Source organism: Tyto alba, unplaced genomic scaffold (genome assembly GCF_018691265.1).
Source record: "Tyto alba isolate M040663 unplaced genomic scaffold, T.alba_DEE_v4.0 Super-Scaffold_2, whole genome shotgun sequence".
Classification (NCBI taxonomy): Eukaryota; Metazoa; Chordata; class Aves; order Strigiformes; family Tytonidae; genus Tyto; species Tyto alba.
In genome coordinates, this window is record NW_024881282.1 from 88,647,881 (window position 1) to 88,668,389 (window position 20,509).

Consider the following 20,509-nt stretch of genomic DNA (forward strand, 5'->3'; position numbering starts at 1 on the left):
CCTTCACTCTACCGAGCTTAACATTAGTTCAGTTTCTATCAAACTGGGACTTTGATAACCTTCCTTCTGTCTTGTTTGTAGCAACTGAAATAAATACAGCAGGCAATGTTATAAATACAAACTGTGCCAAGTCACCTTGGGGTGCCTCAGAAATCCCCAAATTCATACAGAGCTGTTTAAATCTCGAATGTTATCAGATACAGGGCACCTCCTCCTCCAGGCTGTCCAGACTTGCTCATCTGTAGGATGTGGAGCCACGTTTTTGGTTTGCAGATTTGTCCTGTCGTTCCTGTAATTGTAATACACTGCGTGGGGTAACAAAAGGATTACAAGGTGCTACTTAAACCTCAGCCACCAGCAGAAAGTTTATGCCCTACACATGCAGCTGGTCTGAATGGTGGAATCCTTGGTCTTTAGGGTAATCTGCAATCTGTGAGTCCAGAATTATTGGTCAGGCTGAAACGCTTGGTGTTTGCAAATTCAAGCAGAGCTCGGCAAAGCTGTGTATACCCGGTTCCCCTAAAAAAAAAAAAAATCACACTTTTTGAGGTTTCATCTAGTGAAGGAACGACCTGGTGAACTCTGCTGGTCCTCAACGACCGGTTCAGAAATCCAAGCTTTCAGACCTGATGTTCAAACCGCAAAGTCACCCCTCTTCATCTCTTGCACGGTTTCTTCTTTTTCCTCGAGTCGTTCTGCTGTACGTCCCTCGGTGGCATGGACTGCTCCAGTACCTGCTCAGCGTCGGGGAGCATTATCTGTACAGTTGCATCTGTGACGCTAATTAGCAAAGCACGAGAGGGCTGAAATTAAGATAGACGCTGAAGCGCTCTTCATACGTGTGCTTTTCTTTCTTTTCCAGAGCACGGTGATTGTGGAGAAGACTGTTCAAGACCTGATGAACCTGATGCACGACTTGAGCGCCTATTCGGATCAGTTCCTCAACATGGTGTGTGTGAAACTCCAGGAGTACAAGGACACCTGCACCCTTGCCTACAGGTACAGGCAGGCTTGGAAACCGATGTAGGCTGGAGATACCACTCTTGGGCTTTTGCTATTTTGCCATGAGTAGGCAGGAGTTACTTCTAGAAATCATCTCTGCTGGGATCTGCTGGGACGTTCAAGGGTGTTTCTTTTGAGGTGAGGAAGAAATCTGAAATCATCTTCACTGGCGTGCGAAGAGTCTTGGCTTCCCAGTGGCTTTATCCACATCACACTGTAGTTTAGTCTCTTTAAACGTGGATGACAGTGGTAGCAGAGCTTAGAAACCACGCAGCTTTTCTCTTAATCGGGCAAAAGGTGTCCTCAGGTTGGAGATGGAGAGTATGAGGCAACATCTTTAACATAAATAGCTGTATATAGCTATTGCTTTCTTGTAAAGGAAGTCATATCCTTCCATTTGAGTGTTCCCAGGAGATTCATCTAGATTTTCATTAATTATATTGAGATTTGGGTATTCAGATCTCATGGCAATGTAGGAATTAGTAACCACAACGCACAATATGAATACACACACACACTGGGCTTTGCAAAACTTTCCCAAAACCTTTCTGTAAACTTACTTTTGCAGGGGTTCATCAGGTGCTCCATCCTGAGCTCTCTTTGTTCATTAGCACTGGAAGCTAAACACAGCGTGGTCCCACTGGGCACAGGGTTTATCATGCTGGGTTGTTTGGTTTAGGTCCTTTGGGTACTTGCTTAGTTATAGATTTCCTGGGTAGCCATTGATAAGTAACTTATTCTCTGTACATCCCAGTTGCCCAGCTATAAAGTGGCCCTCCCTGGAGAGGGGGACCAGGAGCGTGCCCCACGCCGTGTGGATAAATACTTGCATTGAAAGGCACTAAAGATGCTACAGCAATGTGGGCTATAATAGCTGCTATACATACTCTCTTTTAATGGCTAATTGAGGCTGGCGATAGCAGGGGAAGCTGAAAAAGCCCCTTGTGTTTTCTGACCAAGAGCATTAAGAAATTATTTCCTATTGCCTGATTTCATTCAGGAAAAGCTTCATCTGGCGAGCGACTGCACACAGGCTCATTATTACTGTTAATAATACCAGCAATAGCAGTGAGAATGTACGTGGGCTAAAACTTCTTCTGAGCACTTGTGTAAATTGGTAGCTGTGCATGTGCTGCTGTCCAAAATACTCATATTTTATATGAAACTTCACTGACTTGAGCCAGACAATAGATGTAATTTCTTTGGCTTGAACTTAAAGGTCCTTCCTTCCTTCCTTTGCTGATACCATTCCTGGATTTGGCACCTGCTGAGGAGTAATTAGGACAGCCCTAATTTGGCAATATCCTGATTACAGCAGGAGGAAAAACAGGAAACGTTCTAGTTTTGCTGCTAGCAAATGACTGACTGAAATAGAAATCTATATACATTTCAAATGATGCAGAGGAATATAGCAGCTACCCGGCTTTCCCGGGACGAGCGGTTCCATCCGTGGGGACGTTATGCCCTCTGCAGGGATCTTGCGTCGGTACGGCTCCGTGCAGCCTTGCCCTTTGGACCAGGGTTTTCCTCGAGGTTTGAGATGGATAAATCCTCCCGTTGATAAAGTTAGTTGAGGAAGGATCATTTATAGCTGCTTAAAATCAGAATAAACTCCTTAGAGCTGTGAATTAATACGATCAGGCGAAGCTATCGGAGCAAAGGAGTGTGTGTCTGTTCTTGAGATGTCAAGATAGCGAGAATTTGGGAAGGCAGAGAGATGGTTTATGCAAGATTTGCACATGGCATTCATTCGTTCCCCATGTGCATGTGTTTCGTGAAGGGGAATATGAGCAAACGTGGATGAAATGTATTCAAATAGAGGCTCCTCAAAGCAAGACTGTTTTATTCGGAGTCCTTTGCAGAACAAATAGCTCTGTCAGGATGTCAGCACTAAGAAATGCACAGCTGAGATTTTTCATGTTTGATTTCCATTTGGCTCACATTTTCTAGTGAATGCAAAAAAAAACCTAACGTGGCTGGATATGAATGGATTGGACATTTATATAAGTAGCAACTACAGATTTTCATGTTTTAATTGATGACAAATTTCGGAAGCATATTTAAACTGATGTAGGTGAGATGTCTTCTGCAAATTACATGTTTGTAAGAAGTGCAATTTCAGTTTAACGCAAACTGTTTACAAATGTGAGTTATGTTTTCTGACTAGTTTATGAGGGGTTGAAAATAAAAATGGGAGATAGAGCCACAAAACCTCCTGCTGTCTTGGCAGTGCTTTTCTTAAGTCTTGTCCAGCCCATGTCCAGCTGCTTCTTCAGCAAATTTCTGTGAAAGCAGCTCTACTGGTGAGTTCAGCCAATAGAGTTAAATCATTTTTACGAGGCTTTGGGAAATACTGAAAGGTCACAGAAGGAATCAGAGGGACAGGGAAAAACCTGACCAGTCCAAGGTAGCTACCCTTAACGTGAGTCTTTTTTAATCTCTTCTCAACGCCTTTCTTGGACAGGCTTTGCTGTCTTGAGTGCTAAAACTAATCTCTTTCCATATCTTTCTACGGAAGTTCGTCTGCTGTATAGTTATGTTCACGTTGAAGTTGCATGTTCTTATTTTGTTGTCCAAATTTAAGCTCTATCCCGTGAGTCCAACCCCTTCTTATCAGTCTCCATCCTCCCACCCTTGAGCAACCGTCCTCTTGTGCATTTTTCAGCCTATCTGAAGAGTCTCGAGTAAAGGCACCACTCACCCAAATGACTCTCTTTAGTCGGTAAAAAGAGATGGATGTTTCCAAAGAGTGATTCACCTTAATTAAAATGTGCCTAAAGTCTCTGGAGGTGGCCAGCTCTCTCCCACCAGCTGTGAAGTCAGCTCATGGTGACCAGCCTTCAGGCTGAACTGTCTCAGCTGAATCTGTAAAATTAGGTTGGGTAAAACTGGGCCTAACTCTCTCCAAATGTTATGGAAAAGAAAAAAAAAAAAAAAAAAAAAATCACAGTTCCTGCTTCCCAGCCAAGCAAAATAAAAATAAGCCCCTTTTTATTGATAAGGAAATGAAGACCAAATTAATTCATCCAAGGTGTGGGGTCTGCAGTCAAATGGGATTTCTCAAGTCCCTAGGAAATGCTCTTGCCACTCAGTTTACTACTTCTTGCTGGCACCTTCCCCTTCTTGCATTAACATTTTGGTTTTAAGTTGTCTTTTTGACTCTTTTTGAGCAGAGGTCTGTCTCCCTTAGGCCTTTACATACCTGGCACATGCTGAGCATGCTTTTAAACTCTTTAGCAGTGCAAGCAGAGCTCAGCGTGGAAACATCACCTTGGCCCTGGGAAGAGAAAAAAAAATCATTTCCAGATACATTTGGCACAAGGCAACCGAGTCCAATTAGCCCCTGTGGCCCCCAGATGTTTTCTTAATGAAAAGCCATGGCCCCCAGCTGTGCTGGGGGACGTTCCCCATCATTCTGCTCCCAGCTCGGGCTGGCAGTGGTGCAAATCTGGGACCATTACCACCAGCAGATGTTTTCTGGATAAAACCCACTGAGCTGTGGAAGGGTGAATTCTCCTCGCTCATGTGCCATTACCTGTGTAAGTGTTACACCTATTCCCTACCCGCTCTTGGGAGCTGGGTACAAACAGATGGCATTTTCCTTGGCCCGTTGAGCTGTGAATTAATTAGTTGATTATGGCACTGGTGGTGGCAAGTAACCCTATTACAGCAGCAGGAATAATTACAGAGGAGTTTGGGAGAAAAGGGGGGGATGTTTGAAAGGAAGCGTTTTGAGCTGTACTAAAACATGTCATCCTGTCTTGTGATAATTTACTCGAGGACCCAAATTAGACTGACACTGATAGAAGTTACGGAGGTTGAAAACTGGCTGAGATGCTAGAAAGAAAAGGTGGGGGAAAAGGAGTCTGTAATTGATGGGAAAAGCTGGGCGCCTAATGGAGATCGGGGTAGGTACCACCCTATTTAACATTTTCCTTAATGAGAGGGTGGTTGGAGTAAAACCAACCTGTCAGTAAAAATTAGGAGGTATTACAATCATGGGGAAGAGTGGGGATATAATTCCAGGGGACCCTCATAGTGGTGGCAGTGTCCTAGCGTTGATTAATTTGAAGGTCCCTGTTGATTTCAGCGGGGAATTTGGCTCAGGGCTCCAAGTGTCTCATGGACCCATCAGTGCCACGTGCCGAAAGGTGAGAAAAGCAGGAAGCGTGGGGGTTAGGCTCTTGGAAAACACTGACCCTAGAAAAGCAAGGCCACCAAGCTCAGTTTGCTATAGCAGCCAAACTTTCTCTCCTCCCCCAACACCCACTCCAAAAAGCAATAGGATTTTTAAGGACAGAAGATAATAAGGATCATAAAACAGAGAGGTAGCTCTGCCCTCTGTATAACTCCATCAGAAGACTCCCAAAGATGACTTGCATTCGTACACATCTGAAGGGCTATGATAAGGCTGTAAATAATTGAAGAGAGTAAATAGTGAAAGTGGTGAGAGCTGAGGCTGCTGTAAGGGGAAATAACGGGGAGTAATGGGATGAAATTGAGTAAAATAAAGCACAAGCACAGTATCAGGATTATTTTTTTTTTTTTTATCCAAGAGTTAGATTTGTTCAACTGTGAAATAGACTCCCAAGGGAAGGAGACTATTACTTCAGTCATTTAAATCTGGAGAGGACAAAGCACTGGCTAATATATTCAATGGAACAGTTGTCTTGCCTTGGCAGAGAAATGGCCAGATATCATCAAATTCAGTTTTTCCGTCTCGAGGTCAGAGATTCTGGTGGAGCTTTTTTTTTCCCCTTGGTTTTCACCAGGGTGAAAAAAAAAAAAAAAAAAGAGACCTTTTTTCATAAGTGGAAAAACACCAAGTTCCTAACAGCAGCAGAAGGCCAAATTGAAATTTTGACGCTGAGGTCGTCTGTGGCTGGAAACAAAATTCATTCTTTTGTCTGTGACAGATTGAACATGAAATTTAAAGAGAAGGAAAATTTATATGTAAGTGCATGTGACAAATTCATTTTCACAAATCGTGTGTACTTACTGAGCAGAGGTTGTTTTCTTGGTGGTAGGTGAAAGGAGTGATAGGTTGCTCCGTGCTGGTGGGAAAAGAAGTAATCTGCTCTGTTTCAAGATAGATCAGCGTTGGCTCCAATCTCAATGCCCTTTTCACTGTTTTCCTTTTCAAAATGCAGATAATCAGTATGTTAACTTTTATTTCTATTTATTGACCAAAACATACCTTTCAGGAAATTTAAAATGAGACTGGCTAATCCACATAAATCCCTTAGAAATGTGCAGGGTCTTTACTCTGATCTCGCATGACCCTTCCCAAAATCACCACCTGAATGGTAGTGATGGCTCTGAGCATCTGTTTGCCCCGTGCAGCGTCCTAGCTTGGACCCAGTAACGTGCAGCCGAGTAAATGGCTCTGCAAGGTCCACGTTGAGATGACATGGGCTGAGCCAACACAAGATAACGTCCATACTGCAGCACCCGGCAACTCCAGTTCTTGGTTGACAGATCCAGTGCTGAATCTCTGCATCTTTCTGGTGCACAAAGTTTCTATCCGTGTTGGAGAAGCCATTTTTTTCTGGAGGACTATAACAGAAAAAGATCTGTCTGTCATTTACACTTTTTCAACCCCTTGCGTTGTAGGACACAGCAAACATGCATTATTTCTAGGTTTCTTGTAGCCTTGTGAGCAAGGGGCGGTGGGTGTTTGAGGGGAAACACAGGTCCCAGAGCCTTTTCTGTATTTTTGCATAATAGAAGGTGATCAGTCTTTCAGCGCACAAGGGAGACCTTAATTCTGTTGTTAACCTGCAGCTAAGCCTCTCCACCGGAACAGGACCTCTGAGACCCTCTGTTTTCAGTTGCTTCCTTTCTCAAGTCACACCGTGCTGGTCGTTCGGTGGGTTTGCCATGTTCCCATTACAGAGGGCAGGAAAAAGTCCTCCTGCTGCCCACTGGAGAGGTCATCACCATGCTTTTGCTTTGAGTGATGTGGACAGGTCACATATGTTTCTTCTTAGGCTGGAGAAGCAGTCCAACTGATCACCGTGCAAGAAGAAGAGCCTTCCAGGTGCCTGCCAGAGGAGGAAATCAGTGATAGGATCTAGAAGGAAACGCCAGCACCCCTAACTCCTGCTTGCCTTATCCAAGAGATAGAAAAACACCTCCCAGGTCCTTGCTGTCTACCGAACAACCCAAGAATGGGAGAGGACTTTCCTCTCTCTGGTCATGGTGTGACAGTGAAGTAGCAAAGATTGCCGAGGACTATGCTGATGGTTGTTCATGAGCAATCCCAACACAAAAAATAGGCAGCTAGTTGACTCCTCCAAATACAGCATCCCGTTTGCCTCCTGCAGTTGCCAGTGAGGAATTCAAATACATTACACTGCCAAAAATATTACATGGGGAAAGTCCTCATAATTGGAATATGCTATGATCTTTGATTCGATTTCACACATACATATGAGTTAGCTGAAATCTCTATTATTAGATGTTTTGGATGACTGGAGAGGAGATCCTGGACCCTTCATTTCCTTTCATTTCTTCAGACCTGGTCCCCAAGCTGGGCCAGCTGGTGTGCGGTGAGCTGGTGGCTTCCACCCAGGTCTTCCTGGGCAGGTTTCCACGTTGCAGTCACAACACAATCAGCAGCGGCTGGCGAGCTCGATTGAGATTGCAGAGAACAAATGAGCCATGGAGAAACTACCTTCTCTCTCTTCTAGTACAGAATGACCTCCTCCAGTTGTATAAACGATTGCAAGTTGAACGATCTCAGGGGTGGGGAGAATATGGCCCTTTTTCCCTTAAAGGACTCTTAGCAAAGTACATCAGGATTTGTGAGCTGAAGAGAATTTTACATCCCATCCACCCGTGTTGCCGTGCCCTCCACACGAGCATTTTGTTGAATTCCTCTTTGGACCCCTTCCTTAATGCTTAATGCACATTTGTATGTGATAGGGGTTTTAATGAATGCGTGCGGAATTGCGTGAAGAGTACCATTTGCTTTGCACTAATGTGATTGTTGCTGCTTTCCCCGTAGGAGCATCGTGCAGTCGGACGAAAAGCTGGTGATCAGCGCGTCCTGGGCTAAAGATGACGATATTAGCAGGCTCCTGAAATCTCTGCCCAACTGGAGCAACATGGCTCAGCCCAAGCAACTGAGACCCAAGAGAGAGGAGGAAGAAGACTTTATAAGGTAAAATATTTTATGAAGTTGTAAAAGAGTTTCAAGGAGGGTAGCAACAATGGTAAAACTTGCTGGAAACCAACTAATTACAGTGTTTGCACAGCTGTTGTGTCCCCAGGTGTGAGAAGAGGTTGAGATATGGTCTTTCCTCAAACGGGGTCATGAAACTTGAGTCCCTGTGCCATTACACTGTGTGATTTTAAAGCCAGGCACCAGTCTTGCTGAGCTGAGAACTTTCTGTGCATTTCCTGGATTTGGTTCTGTTGATGGTGTTGAGAAGTCATTAAGGAAATTGTTTGGGGAATGTTTCATGGGCTTTGCTTATCAGTCGTATGATGGATTGGTAGAGAAACCATCCTGAAGCTCTTTGTCCTTCGAGGGAAAGGAGAAAGCAGAGCTTCCCATCACATGCAAGAAGGACAGAAGAGAAGGAGGCCATAGATCAATAAGGAGCCTCAGTGGCAGTGCCAGCTTCCTTCTTTCCTGCCCTGATTGCTCATTCCTGCTCGCTCTGTTGTTCCAACAAGGCTATTTGAAGAATTGTGCTTGTGAACAAAGTCAAGAAAGTGACTGGGATTGGGGAGGAAAAGAAAGGGTTATTTTTAATTCAGGCAGATCCGTGTCCTGGTTGAGGGTGCTACTCTGATCACCCACACAATGAAGAGAGCAGCAGCCTGCAACGTGATGGAGGGGCCAACTGGTTGTATTGGGCCGGAATTCCCAAAACTGGTGTTCTCACCAAAGCTGTTATCCATCTGAGCCGTGACGTGGTGGTGTTTCTCCTCCATCCCAACCTTAGGAGCTATGTAAGGAGAGTCAAATGAAAAATACAGGTACCTCCAGAGGGGATTCTTGCAGACACAACTTACTCTGTCCAAACGAGATTGTTTCTACCTTTGACAACTTATTGTGTCCAAACCAGATTGTTTCTACCTTTGACAACTTACTGTGTCCAAACCAGATTGTTTCTACCTTTTCAGGCAAGTGAAAGCCTGTAAGTGGGCAGATTGCCTTTCCCTGCACACTGTAAATGGCTTAGTCTCTAAATTGTTGACACATCCTGAAGAAACAGGTCCTCTTTGTCATTTCAGAAAGTCAAAAAGCTTGTCTGCACATTCCCGTCACTATTCATCACTTCTTTGATTGGCATTTGGCTATAAAACTGTAGGAGTAAGTGAAGCTGTTGAAAATTACAAGTCTAATTTGCCCAGATTGTCATTTTACTTATTCACTGAATGCAAGCACAATAACATAAAGATGATGCAGTCTAGAGAGAGGAACAACGAAGAGTATAAAATATGTCTAGTCACAGAAATGTTTGCTCATACTGCAGTTGGGATAATCAGCTTTGCCAATGTTTTAAAAAAACTTCAGTGATACTGGAAGAGTGAGGACGCAGAGCCCTTGAGGTCTTTGTGCAGACCCTGAGGTTTTTTGAGATTCATCTATTCAGTCCTAGCCTTCGTCTTTGCCTTCACATTTATCCGTTGTGTCTTGGCACAGAGAGGCGCTGGGATGCCCTCCTGGCTCTTACTGTGGTTTCTGAGTTGTCAGCGTGGGACACCAGAGCTCCTGTGGGTGAAATGCTGGGGACTACTGGCTGAGCATAATCTGATAGTGTAAATTCCTGGCCAGGCTCAATCTGACGGCCAGGCTCAGTCTGATGCTAGCAGTGCTGACATTTTGATCCTGATACGCGTTTTATTCCAATACTGTCATTTTACTATCCATTAATTGAAGTATTTTGTGAAGTTGTACCAGAGGTGTTACAGTGGAACGCCTATTAGGTCATCTACATTGAATTCACTAGGAAAAGCTCCTGTACCATGTCTTTTTTTTTCAGCCCAGACATTAGGACAAAGATCTTTTCCCGGTATCTGTTTGCACAGAGCATCATGTATTAAGGCTCAGCTCTTCAGAGTGCCGTGTGAATGCTCCTGTAGCATTAATTTAAATGATAATAATTGGTCTGGGCCAGTTTTAGCCATTGATGGTAAGCGACATGACTTCTAAACTTCTTCAAGAATCTGTGCATGCTTGAATAGATCTCTCCTGAAAGCTTCAAAATAAAATTAATTGCTTGTCCAAATTTTTGTCATCTTCTTTCCATTTAAGCAGACATTTTTCAGACTTTCTCCTAATACAAAGGAACATGATTTCTTTGCTGCTGTTGCTTCTTTCTCTTCCTCTTGGCGCTGCTGATGAATTGGGAATAATTCTGCCGTAGCCATCTCTGCCTGAACACTGCAGTGGAGCCAAAGGGAGATGAGTCCTGCTGATACCTTGGTTATTAACATCATGGTTGTGATGGGAAAGCCTGGAAGAGCTCATTTCATTTTCACTTTTACCATCCAAGATATTTAAAACCTTGATATACAGATACTCACCTGTGTTCATGGACCCCACTCCTCAGCTAGCAGGGACAGGACTGAGCATCCTTTCCTGAAAAGGAAGATTTAAACTTGATGAAACATGGGAGCATGTTCTTTTTGGACATAAAACAAGGCTGACGGCAGTGCTTGAACTACTCAGCAGCCTCCTTTTATGAATGTTGCTAAAATAAATACATCCTGAAAGTTTACCACTGGTTTTTGTACCATGGCAGGAAGAGATATGAGTGCACAGTTTTCTTTCCCTCCCCAGGTTTCCTGTAACTCATTTGTTTAATTAAAAAGAAGAATCCAAATGCAATGCCTTTGCAAAAAAAAAAAAAAAAAAAAAAAAACCTCATGCATATCTGTGTTGACAGTGATTGATTTTGTTGTCTTAACCCGCCACTATCTCTTTTGCGAATAGATGTCAAAAGGCAGGGTAAGATACTAGCAGAATCTCCCCATTAATATTCTGGTGTGGTTGGCCAGACAAAGAGACCTGATTGAGCATATTATAGTAGCTCAGAACTTGGCAAGGGGAGAAAGGAAAGAAGAGTCATGCCTCTATTCGTATAATTAGTTTTTAAAGCTCTGAAGGCTATTTGGCACTGGAGTGAGTGTGAAATATGCTGCCCTTATCGCTTTATAAAGGTTAGCCTTCAGTTCATTACTGAATCAGATATGTTGGTGATAAAACCCAAAGATGTATCATTTCCAGGTTTGCCTTTGACGAGGAAAAGCAATGTAAAAAGAGCTTCAGATCTGGCCGTGCTCGAGTTACAGCGGAAATTCTTGGGTTTCGGTGCAGCTCTGCAGCACAAGGGGTGGCAAGGGGCAAGGGTGCTGTGCACCCGAGGGAAACCGCGTCTTCGGGGAGCCGAGGAAGGCGTGCTGGCCGCTCACAGTGCACCACATCTGCGTGGAAAATCCCACGCTGCTCTGAAGATCACGCCACGGCACAGATTATTCTGCTTGCAGAGCTGACGTACCAAACCTGCGTGAGGAGGAGGATGGTGATTTTTCTCTCGCCTTTTGGCTCCAGCAAGCTCCTGAGCACTGAGCTCGGGATCGGATTCTCAGGCTGAAGTTAATGGAGCCATAAAAAAACCACTTCTCAGCATCTCCGTGTGCCACGTGACTTCTCCTTTCACTGCTTTTGTGGGTTTTTTTAGTAAGGATAACCTGACTGCAGGGTTCTACAGCTACTTCCTCCCCTGTATCTCCTGTTCGCTTCAGGAATCTCATCCTCACTTGCTCTGCACCAAAAGGATGGGGTATATTTAAGCAACATGGAAGGATGCCTGTTCAACAGCAGATCCTTTACCAAATCATCCCAAATGGCATTGGTCAGAACAGTTACACTATCCCAACTGCTTATTAGGATCTCTTCTCTTCCCTTGGTTTAGTTGATGCTGATCCTCTGACTGTATTTCCAGTGTACAAGTGGAGCCTACGTGCAGATGTGGGTCTGCCCTGGAAATGTCACTGTTGGACAAGATAAAAAAGTCAAGCTGAGGGAAGGGAGCAGGGATGGGCTGAAGGGTGTCCCTTCAGGAGGAATGATGGGAGTGAGAAGGGTACCCTCCAGTTTTGGATATATACTGGGACTGGGTCCTGGGAACGACTCGCTCACCTCAGCTCCCTTGGGACATGCAGCACATCTTGCCTGTGCCCTGAGGGAGCACATCATCCATCCATGAACAGCAAAAGACACCAGGGCACGCTCCACAGAATGAAATCTCCTTTCCTCTTCGTGGGGCAGGGCGTGCACAGCTGATGGTGGGCCATCAAGCATCTCTCTACTCCAAACACGAAGCTTCGCTTAGCCCTGGGAGCAAGATGCAGAGTTAAAGGAGCTAGTGGTCCAAGGCACAAATTTTGCACCGCAGTGAATTAGAAAGGCTCCTGTGAGCTCTTCCCCAGGGGGTGCTTGAGGGCAGTAAGCTCAGGAAAGTTGGTCCAGAGCTCCTTGGACTGGTGACAGCTTGAATTACTTCAGCTGTTTCCAGAGGGATCAACACGTTGTAAACTTCCCATTGCGTAAATAAACAGTCTGGGCAGGCCCAGAAAGCAGAATTGGGAGCGAGCTGGGGCAATTTGCATTGGACCACTAGGTCCTTCCCGTGGTGCAGAAGGAGAGCCGTGATGGCAGAAGCATGGAATTCAGGTCCTACTTTGGGGTAGGGTGGTTGTCTCTTGTTCCACCTCTCTGGGCAACCAGAAGCGCTGGCCAAGGTTTTCATCGAAAGTTGAATCTCAGGTTGTTCCATCTGCTGTCTGGTGGGAGTTTTTTGTACTGTTGGGTTTGGAGCTTTCCATTATTTTTATTTCCTTTTGCTTTTCCTAGTGTTTCTTGTACCTCATTGTCCTTTTCTGAAGCCTTGATGTTTTATGGAAAGCTTTTCCTTTTCCTTACCTCTTAGCTCTCCCTCCCATTCTCAGTCGTAGCTTTTCTCTCTTTCCTTGTTTCTTTCTCTGTCAGTAATAAAAAATCTCCCTCTCCGATTTCTCAGGTTCTATTTATTATATTCACAGTGCTTTTAAAGGGTGAAAGGGGTGATTTTATAAGATTGGCAGCAGGCTGTAGACCTTTTTTCCCTCTACTGGGACTATGAATCTGAGCATACCATAGGTGTGAGTCACTTCCATTTGATGACAGTCCGCTCCTTTATAAGAAATAGCTTTCTAGATCTTTTTTTTGGATCAAACAGGGAAATGTGCCTCATCATGAGTACAACTGATAGTAAATCCTGTTGCTATCAAGAGTCTCATCTGAGAGGTGTAAAATTGTGTGAGCACCTGGATCTTCACAGGGCACCTCCGTATCCAGTAAGTTTTCTTCTGCCTTTGCTTGTCTTGTGAAGACAATTTTGGAGGATTTGGTCTGTATTTGGGATTTTTTTAGGGAGATATATATTCTGAACCTGAACTCAGGAAGAATCTGCCAGCTTCAGGTTCGTTAATCCTATAAATTGCATTGTCCATTGAAATGAGTGCAGCAATGCCCAGCTCTTCCAACAGACTTTTTTGGGGGTAATGTGTGTGCCTCTAAACTAAGTAGCAGGGATGGAGGGGAAAGTAGAGTGAAAACGTGGAGATTCAGCTTGTCCACAAAGATTTAATAACAGCTCCTGCTTTACCAAGATTGTATATCGTTAAATCACATCATTAGAGCTACACAATATACTCCAAGACACTTCCTTGTCTGCTGTGATAAATTGTATAATATAAACTTAACAAGACCAGAATATTCAAATAAATTTAAGCGAGAAGATGGCATGTGATGTTACAGCTTAGAATTGTCAATTAGTGATGCCTGCTTTTTGACAGTGTTGCGACCCCTCAGCAAAGACTTGGAGCTGCCAGGGAGTGTTGGCGCCGATCACGCCGGTCCCTGATAGAGATGCACAAATTGTTGTTGAGGCTTTGCAAATCCCAGTGAACCTCAAATCTGGGTCATTTTTAGGATGGGTTGGCTTTTCAGTCCTTTAAAGCCACATACCTTAGGTTGGCGGGGTGAATTTATATCCACTGAGAATCCTTTGCAGCAGCTTTTCATCAGGACTACAATGCTGTTTGGATGTGCTGCAAAAAAATGTTCTCATGTGCTGAATTTTTAAAATACCTTCAGGTGCTGAATCTTTGAAACAAGTGAAACAACGTCTTCTGTGGGAAGATGGCTGGGCTGGGTTTTATTGTTCTCGCGGCAGCAAATCATTTCAGAGGGTTTTCCTTTGCAGAAAAAACCCACGTGGGTTATTTGTTTTGGTGTTTGCACGATTTTTTTATGGTTGTTGAACAAATTCTGGCACAAGATGAAGCAACAAACCACCTTTTCTCTCTTTCTTTATAAATAAGAACATAATGGGAATTTCTTTGAATTTATCAAGGGGAAATCTGTCTGCCTGGGTAGTTTCTGTATACAGGTTTTAAGCACGGTCTCCAGGCTGACTCTATGGCTTAAGTGCAGGAATAGAAGATAAACGGGTTATAGAAATTTTTATATGACAAATACATAGAAAAACCTACTGATCCAAAAGAAGCTGCAAAGGTAGAATGAAACCGATGCAAATCCTATCATTATAATCTTTCCGTTATAATGTGCATCATGTTTTGAGACTGGATATAATATACTATACATATTTTAAGTGTTTTATATTAGGTAGCATATTGAGTTGTTATATGGCAGCTTTTTACCCAGTAATTGTTTTCACTAACATTTTCATGGATGTTCAGTTTAATGCGGTTTTGGTACGACACCGTGACAAAGCACTAATCCTTGTTTTACCAGCTCTTTCTAGAGCATTTGCATCCTTGTCCTGTTCACACTTTCACAGATATTTTTACGGCATCTCGCCTGCAGCCGCAGCTCTGCCTCCTGCTCTTAGCTGCGGCTTAAATTCATTTTGTTGGTTCTTCTCTGCGAGCATTCAGCGCTCAGCAGAGAGCATCCCTCCGAGGTCTGCGGTCAGGAAGGTGTGAGGAAGGACAGGAGGTCCTCGTGGGGTCGGTGTGTTCCTGGGGGGGCTCCCAAGGGGCTTGCTTGGTGTCCCCCCCTCCTCCTGCAGCTCCACGCACCCTCCCAGCGAGCTTTTTCCTCGGCGTTATTTGCCGAAGGGATAATTGACGCTAATTCCTTGGCAGAAAAAAGGGAGAGGAGCAGTAAGAGAATGTAAACCTGCTGCCAAGGGTACATCAGAGACCTCGTTCCTCGTTCTGCAGTATCGATGTGGACACTTGGCTGCTTTTCAGCCCTGCTCTGGCACGGTCAGAGTGCCTTAAACGTAGCACAGGTCAGCCTGATTTATCCCACACGCTGTTCCCTGGCCTTTCTTCCCTCGCGTACGAGTTTCCCGTCCTCTCATGTATGTGCTGAAATGCAGATGAAGAGAAGGCTCGTATATTGAATCGTCACAGGACCATGGAATCCCAGGTTGGAGGGGACCTCAAGGATCGTCTGGTCCAACCTTTCTTGGCAAAAGCACCATCTAGACAAGATGGCCCGGCACCCTGTCCAGCTGAACCTTCAAAGTGTCCAATGCTGGGGAATCCACCACTTCCCTGGGGAGATTATTCCAGTGGCTGATTGTTTTCATTGTGAAAAATTATCCTCTTGGGTTTTTCTTTTGCTCCGTTTTGGGGTTTTTTCCCCTATTAGAGTTTTTTATTAGAGCAAGCCTAATTCCTTGTAAGGAGTAAAAATGCTAGTAGACAATGAAGTGCAAGTATTACACTTTTTTATTTTTTTTTTTTAATCCACTTTACAGGTTGTATTGCAGATAGGCTCCCTATTATCATCAAGAAAAAAAAAAAAATCTAACTGTGAATTTGATGTAAAATGTGTAACACTTAAAAGCATTGTCATCAGTCTCTCTGTTTCCAGGCAGTTTAACTCAATAGGTTGTTTAATTTTAATAACAGCTTATCCCTTAGAAACATCACCAATGCTCTTGGTTGTTGGAGGAGAGGAGAGGGGAGCTGGTCTGGCTGCAGAAGACTGCTTTGGGGAACCAGGACACCGGCCGCTCCCCATCCCTGCTGGTAGCCTGCCAGGGATGCACTGTGCACCCTATACAGTGTCCACAAGAGCAAGGTGGATCTAAGGCTGATGCAGTGCTGGTCACTGTGTTTGGAAAGTGAAAAAAAAAAAAAAAAAAAAGGTAAATTAAGAAGGTTTAACAAAGGGAAGCAAAATGAGGTGCTTAGTTAAGCCGAGGATTAAGCTAGCGCAGCCGGCCTGCTCTGACAAAGCAGAGGTTTGAGAGTAAACCCTACTGCAGTGCACAAATCCCCCGGGAATTGAGACTAAAGGGCAGCGAAGCCGTGTGGCACCAGCATCAGATACCGGAATAAGGAAAACTGAGCCCCCACAAAGAAGCAGCTGGACAGGGAAGAAAGGCGCTTGAATTTGCTTTATTCGCGGTGTAGCTGATATGCAATATTAATCTCCGTCTTGAGCGTGGGTATATGCAGAGCTGAATTAATCACAGCAGAGCGGAGCATTGCCTTTTGTTACAGATCTGTAAAATACTCTGTTACGAACCACTTGGTTACGAGGTTTTCTCGCTGTCTAGAACAGATCATCGCTGCGGCTGGAAATTTCCGTCTTTGGGTGCTCACCGAAACTCGCAGGATCTTTTATTGTTCTTGGAAGCTTTGGCAAAGTCCAAAGCAAACTTCCTGGGTAAGGTAGGATGGAATTGGAATTTTCAAAATCATGCTAATTCAAACCAAGGGAGCCCACTGAACCATCAACAGATCTTAAATTAAATGCAGATGGTGGCTGCATTTCTTTGTATGTGCTGGCTCTCTCTTAGATACGCACAGTTACAAATGTGACAAATATTGGCTGAGAAACTGTACAGGAATCAAAAGGTCTGAAGATGCTGTTTTAATGCAGGTATTCAAAAGAGCAGCGTTAACTCTGGATATTCAGTTGATTTGGCTTTTTATATCCTTCCTGTTAAGTGTTTAGCCTTGCAAATTTAATAAAGACAAAGAAAGGCATATAGTGAATATTCTTTCAAGCAGGCATCTAGAACACTAGCAAAAATTTGCTTCAGGGAGACGTTTGCTAACAGCAGGTTTACATTGCAATTACAGGAATCCACCAGAATTCTTTAAAGTTATCTTCTAAAAGGGAGTTACTTGCTGAAGGTTGTCTCTATTATAGGTTTCGGTTTGTGCGAAAGAGTGAATATGGGTTTCTGCAGTTAAGGATATGTATTAAAGGAAGCAATTAAATGTATCTGCTGCCTTTCTGATGCAAACTTTTGTTTTAGAGCGAGCGGCAGAATTGCACTGATCCCAACAACATTTTAGAGTATAACTTCCTGTAGAAGACCTTATTTGTATTCCTTCCAGGAGCAAAAATAGGAAATACACCATGCTTTGTATTATATAGATTTTTCCAGCCTGACTGAAAGCACTGTATTATTCATGCACAGGCTATCCATCCAAAGCGGTGCCAAAACCGTTTCTCTCTGTGTGTGGGAAGGCAGGAGAGTTGTCCCTGCAATAAACCAAATATGTAATCGCAGTTGTGGGCAGCAGCATGGTAGTGACTCCTCATTTAACAGATCTCAGACTGTGGTTCCAAAAAAAAGTACTTGTTCTACGGCGTTCTGTATTGGAAAGCCGCGTTAACGAAGGTAGAAATTCACCAAATGTTTCATTTCTTACTTTTCCAAGTGATTGATGCAGTTGCCAGTGGGATTTGATAGTCAAAGTCAACGGGAGTGGTTTGATTGGAGGGGAAAAAGTGTATCTATGAAATGTCTTCTGCTCCACAGGAACAGACGAGGAAATCTGAGTGTCTGTAGGTGGATAGAGCTAAGTGAGGCGTTTCATGTTTGCTGTAGAAGTCAATAACATGCTTTACTTGAAAGAATGATCTTGCTTTGCCGAAAAAGAAAGTGGTCAAAGCCGGCTATGAGCTTGTCCTTGTATTCACCTTCAAACACCCATTTGGACTTTGGATGGGTCCCTCGGCTGTCCTTACTCCCCAAAGCTCTGCAGCCTCTTATGACTAAGAAATGCCCAGTCAGGGAAGCTTGTTAAGGGTTTTCCTGAAGACCAGAGAGGATTTAACATACTTCCAATAGCCAGAACAGATCAAAATTAACCCCATTTTACGGAGATGAAGAACAGCTGAATTGCCACTGCCGTAGTCCACGGGAGTTGGAGATGTCTCAGTCCTCAGACACAGCCAAGAGATAAGGCTGCCTCCCAAACCATAGTGTGTGGGATACAGCCTAAGGCAGCATATTTTTTATTGTCAAGCAGAAGAAAATCCTCAAAGAGTCTTTTTTAATGAAGGCTATTTTTATTTTTTTGCCTTTAATGAATTCAATTGAGCAATTTAAAACCATTTCAGGGTTGTTCTTTTTTCTCTTTTTTTCTCAAGTGACAGTTGAAGTCCCACGAATCTAGGGAGACGCTGGCAATAAAACTGCTTAGATAGTATATAAAATGCCACTGATGGGATTATTTTGCTGCAGCTCGTTGCAGCTATTATGCTCAGCAGCATGATTCCTCATTGTAAGTTCATAAAAGAGCTAATGACAGGAAGTGGAGATTTGCAAAGTTGAATGAAAGTGGAATGCAAATTCATAACAAAAAGAGCAACTAATGATGGGAAGAGTGTACTGAGGACCATGGTAAATGTGCTGGCACTTAGAGTCTTTCAATGAAATGCACTTGGTTTCAGCCAGGAGCTATTGTAATTAGATGTAGGAACCGTGTCCTGATTTTCTCCATCCTAATGGTACACAAGAAGTCATGCGAGAGTCTCCTTCTTTACCTGCAAAACCGATGAGAGTATTTGTCATGCAAATACTTCTGGGTCATAATCAAATGTGTTCTTCGTGGAGACCAAGCTAAATCTGACCGCAAAAGATGGAACGTGACAGTGGAGTGAGCAGTTACACACTTTGCAAAAACTTTTTTCAGCTTTTTGGGGGTAAACACATTTGTCTCGCTCGTCATTTTTCACCAGGTGCTATCTCTGTGCAAGTAAAATAATGCACGAACTGATATTCAAAATCATTTGTTTGTCACTTTGTCATGGTAAGTCATCAGGTTTTACAGGAGATTTCTTTTGATAGATGTGAAAAAAAAATTAATCAGGGATTGTAAGAGCAGATTTACAAGGAAAAATTAAAAGTAGTGCATGTGCATTATTTATACATATCCCAGGGAGACATGGAAGGCACCTGCATGTCTCAGCAAGGTGTAAATGCTGGGTGAGAGGAAGAGGTGTGGGAGTTGATTGGGATGAAGTTTGTGACTGTGAGGAATGAGGTGAAATTCAGAGGCTGCAAATGCAGGGAGAAGGATAGGGAAAAAAAACCTCCCTGAAATAGAGGTGTCATGAACTGCCGAATATTTTATTCACTGTAACAAGAGTTAACAACTCCATCAGACAACGTCCTTGGGACCCCCGCATCGGAACAGTTATGCACTGACTGGTTTGACCTTCTCCGTGGTGTAACTGGTGTCTCCCCTTTGCTGTCCTATCCTGTATTTCTGAGGCTGGCTTTGGTTTGCCTTTCAGGGCTGCTTTCGGCAAAGAGTCAGAAGTTCTCATTGGCAACCTGGGCGACAAACTCATCCCTCAACAGGAGATCCTGAGGGACGTCAGCGACCTGAAGGCCTTGGCCAACATGCACGAGAGCCTGGAGTGGTTAGCAGGTCGCACCAAGGCAGCCTTCTCCAACCTCTCAGCCACCCAGAGTAAGTAGCTGCCATAGGAGAGCCTTTTTCTTAGAAGTGGAAACCATCGTAATTACAGGATTTTAGCAGGAGTGGACATCTTTTCTTCTTTGATTTCGAAGCAGATTTATGTCAGAGGGAAGCAGAAAGCAAAGCAGCTCCATCTCTTTCTTCCTAGTGAATGCTGCGGCGTGACATCTGCTCAGACTGCGGTGGGCACCAAGTGCAGTGCCAGGAGCATCCTTTCTAGCATAAGCTCTGAAGGGTTGAGCTTTTCAGCAGTCCCTGCTAATGCCATTGCACAGGCGCAGGTATCAGTGCTGAGACAGGTGTCATTTTCTTTAAAGCACTGCTATATCTCTGAATATTTAAAAATACATGTGTATTATAAATTCAGTAGAGAAATTGATTAGCTTTTAACGAGGAATGCCCTAACGTGCATGTCGCTGGGGCTCTGATGCTCAGCCTGCAAAGGTGGAAGCAGCCCTTGGTGAACCGGGATGCCAGGAGAGCAGGGACAGTGTTGGAGAATGGCTCAGAGACGAGGGTCCTGTGCCTTTAGCCAGTAGATTGTAAGCCTGCATGCCTAAGTTGTGCCTTGTCATGTATTAAGAAAATCTTTGAACGAACGTTAGCGCAGGCTCTGCTCATACAAAAAGAAAAAGGGGGAATTGTTGGAGAATGGCTCAGGGACAAGGGTCCTGAGCCCACCGAGCAGTTGTATGATCAGAGCCTGCTCTGGCTGCTGATGCTGGGCCTCACTAGG

At 44.0% G+C, this 20,509-nt stretch overlaps 1 protein-coding gene across 1 annotated transcript in view; it reads left to right on the forward strand.

Annotated features, from left to right (window-relative positions):
* EXOC4 (exocyst complex component 4) overlaps window positions 1-20,509 on the forward strand; it is a 410,569-nt gene that overhangs the window by 335,193 nt on the left and 54,867 nt on the right. Inside the window, exons 12-14 of the mRNA XM_042793039.1 lie at window positions 863-999; window positions 8,012-8,167; window positions 19,586-19,764. Of these exons, the coding sequence (XP_042648973.1) occupies window positions 863-999; window positions 8,012-8,167; window positions 19,586-19,764 (472 nt within the window). The remainder of the gene's footprint in view (window positions 1-862; window positions 1,000-8,011; window positions 8,168-19,585; window positions 19,765-20,509) is intronic.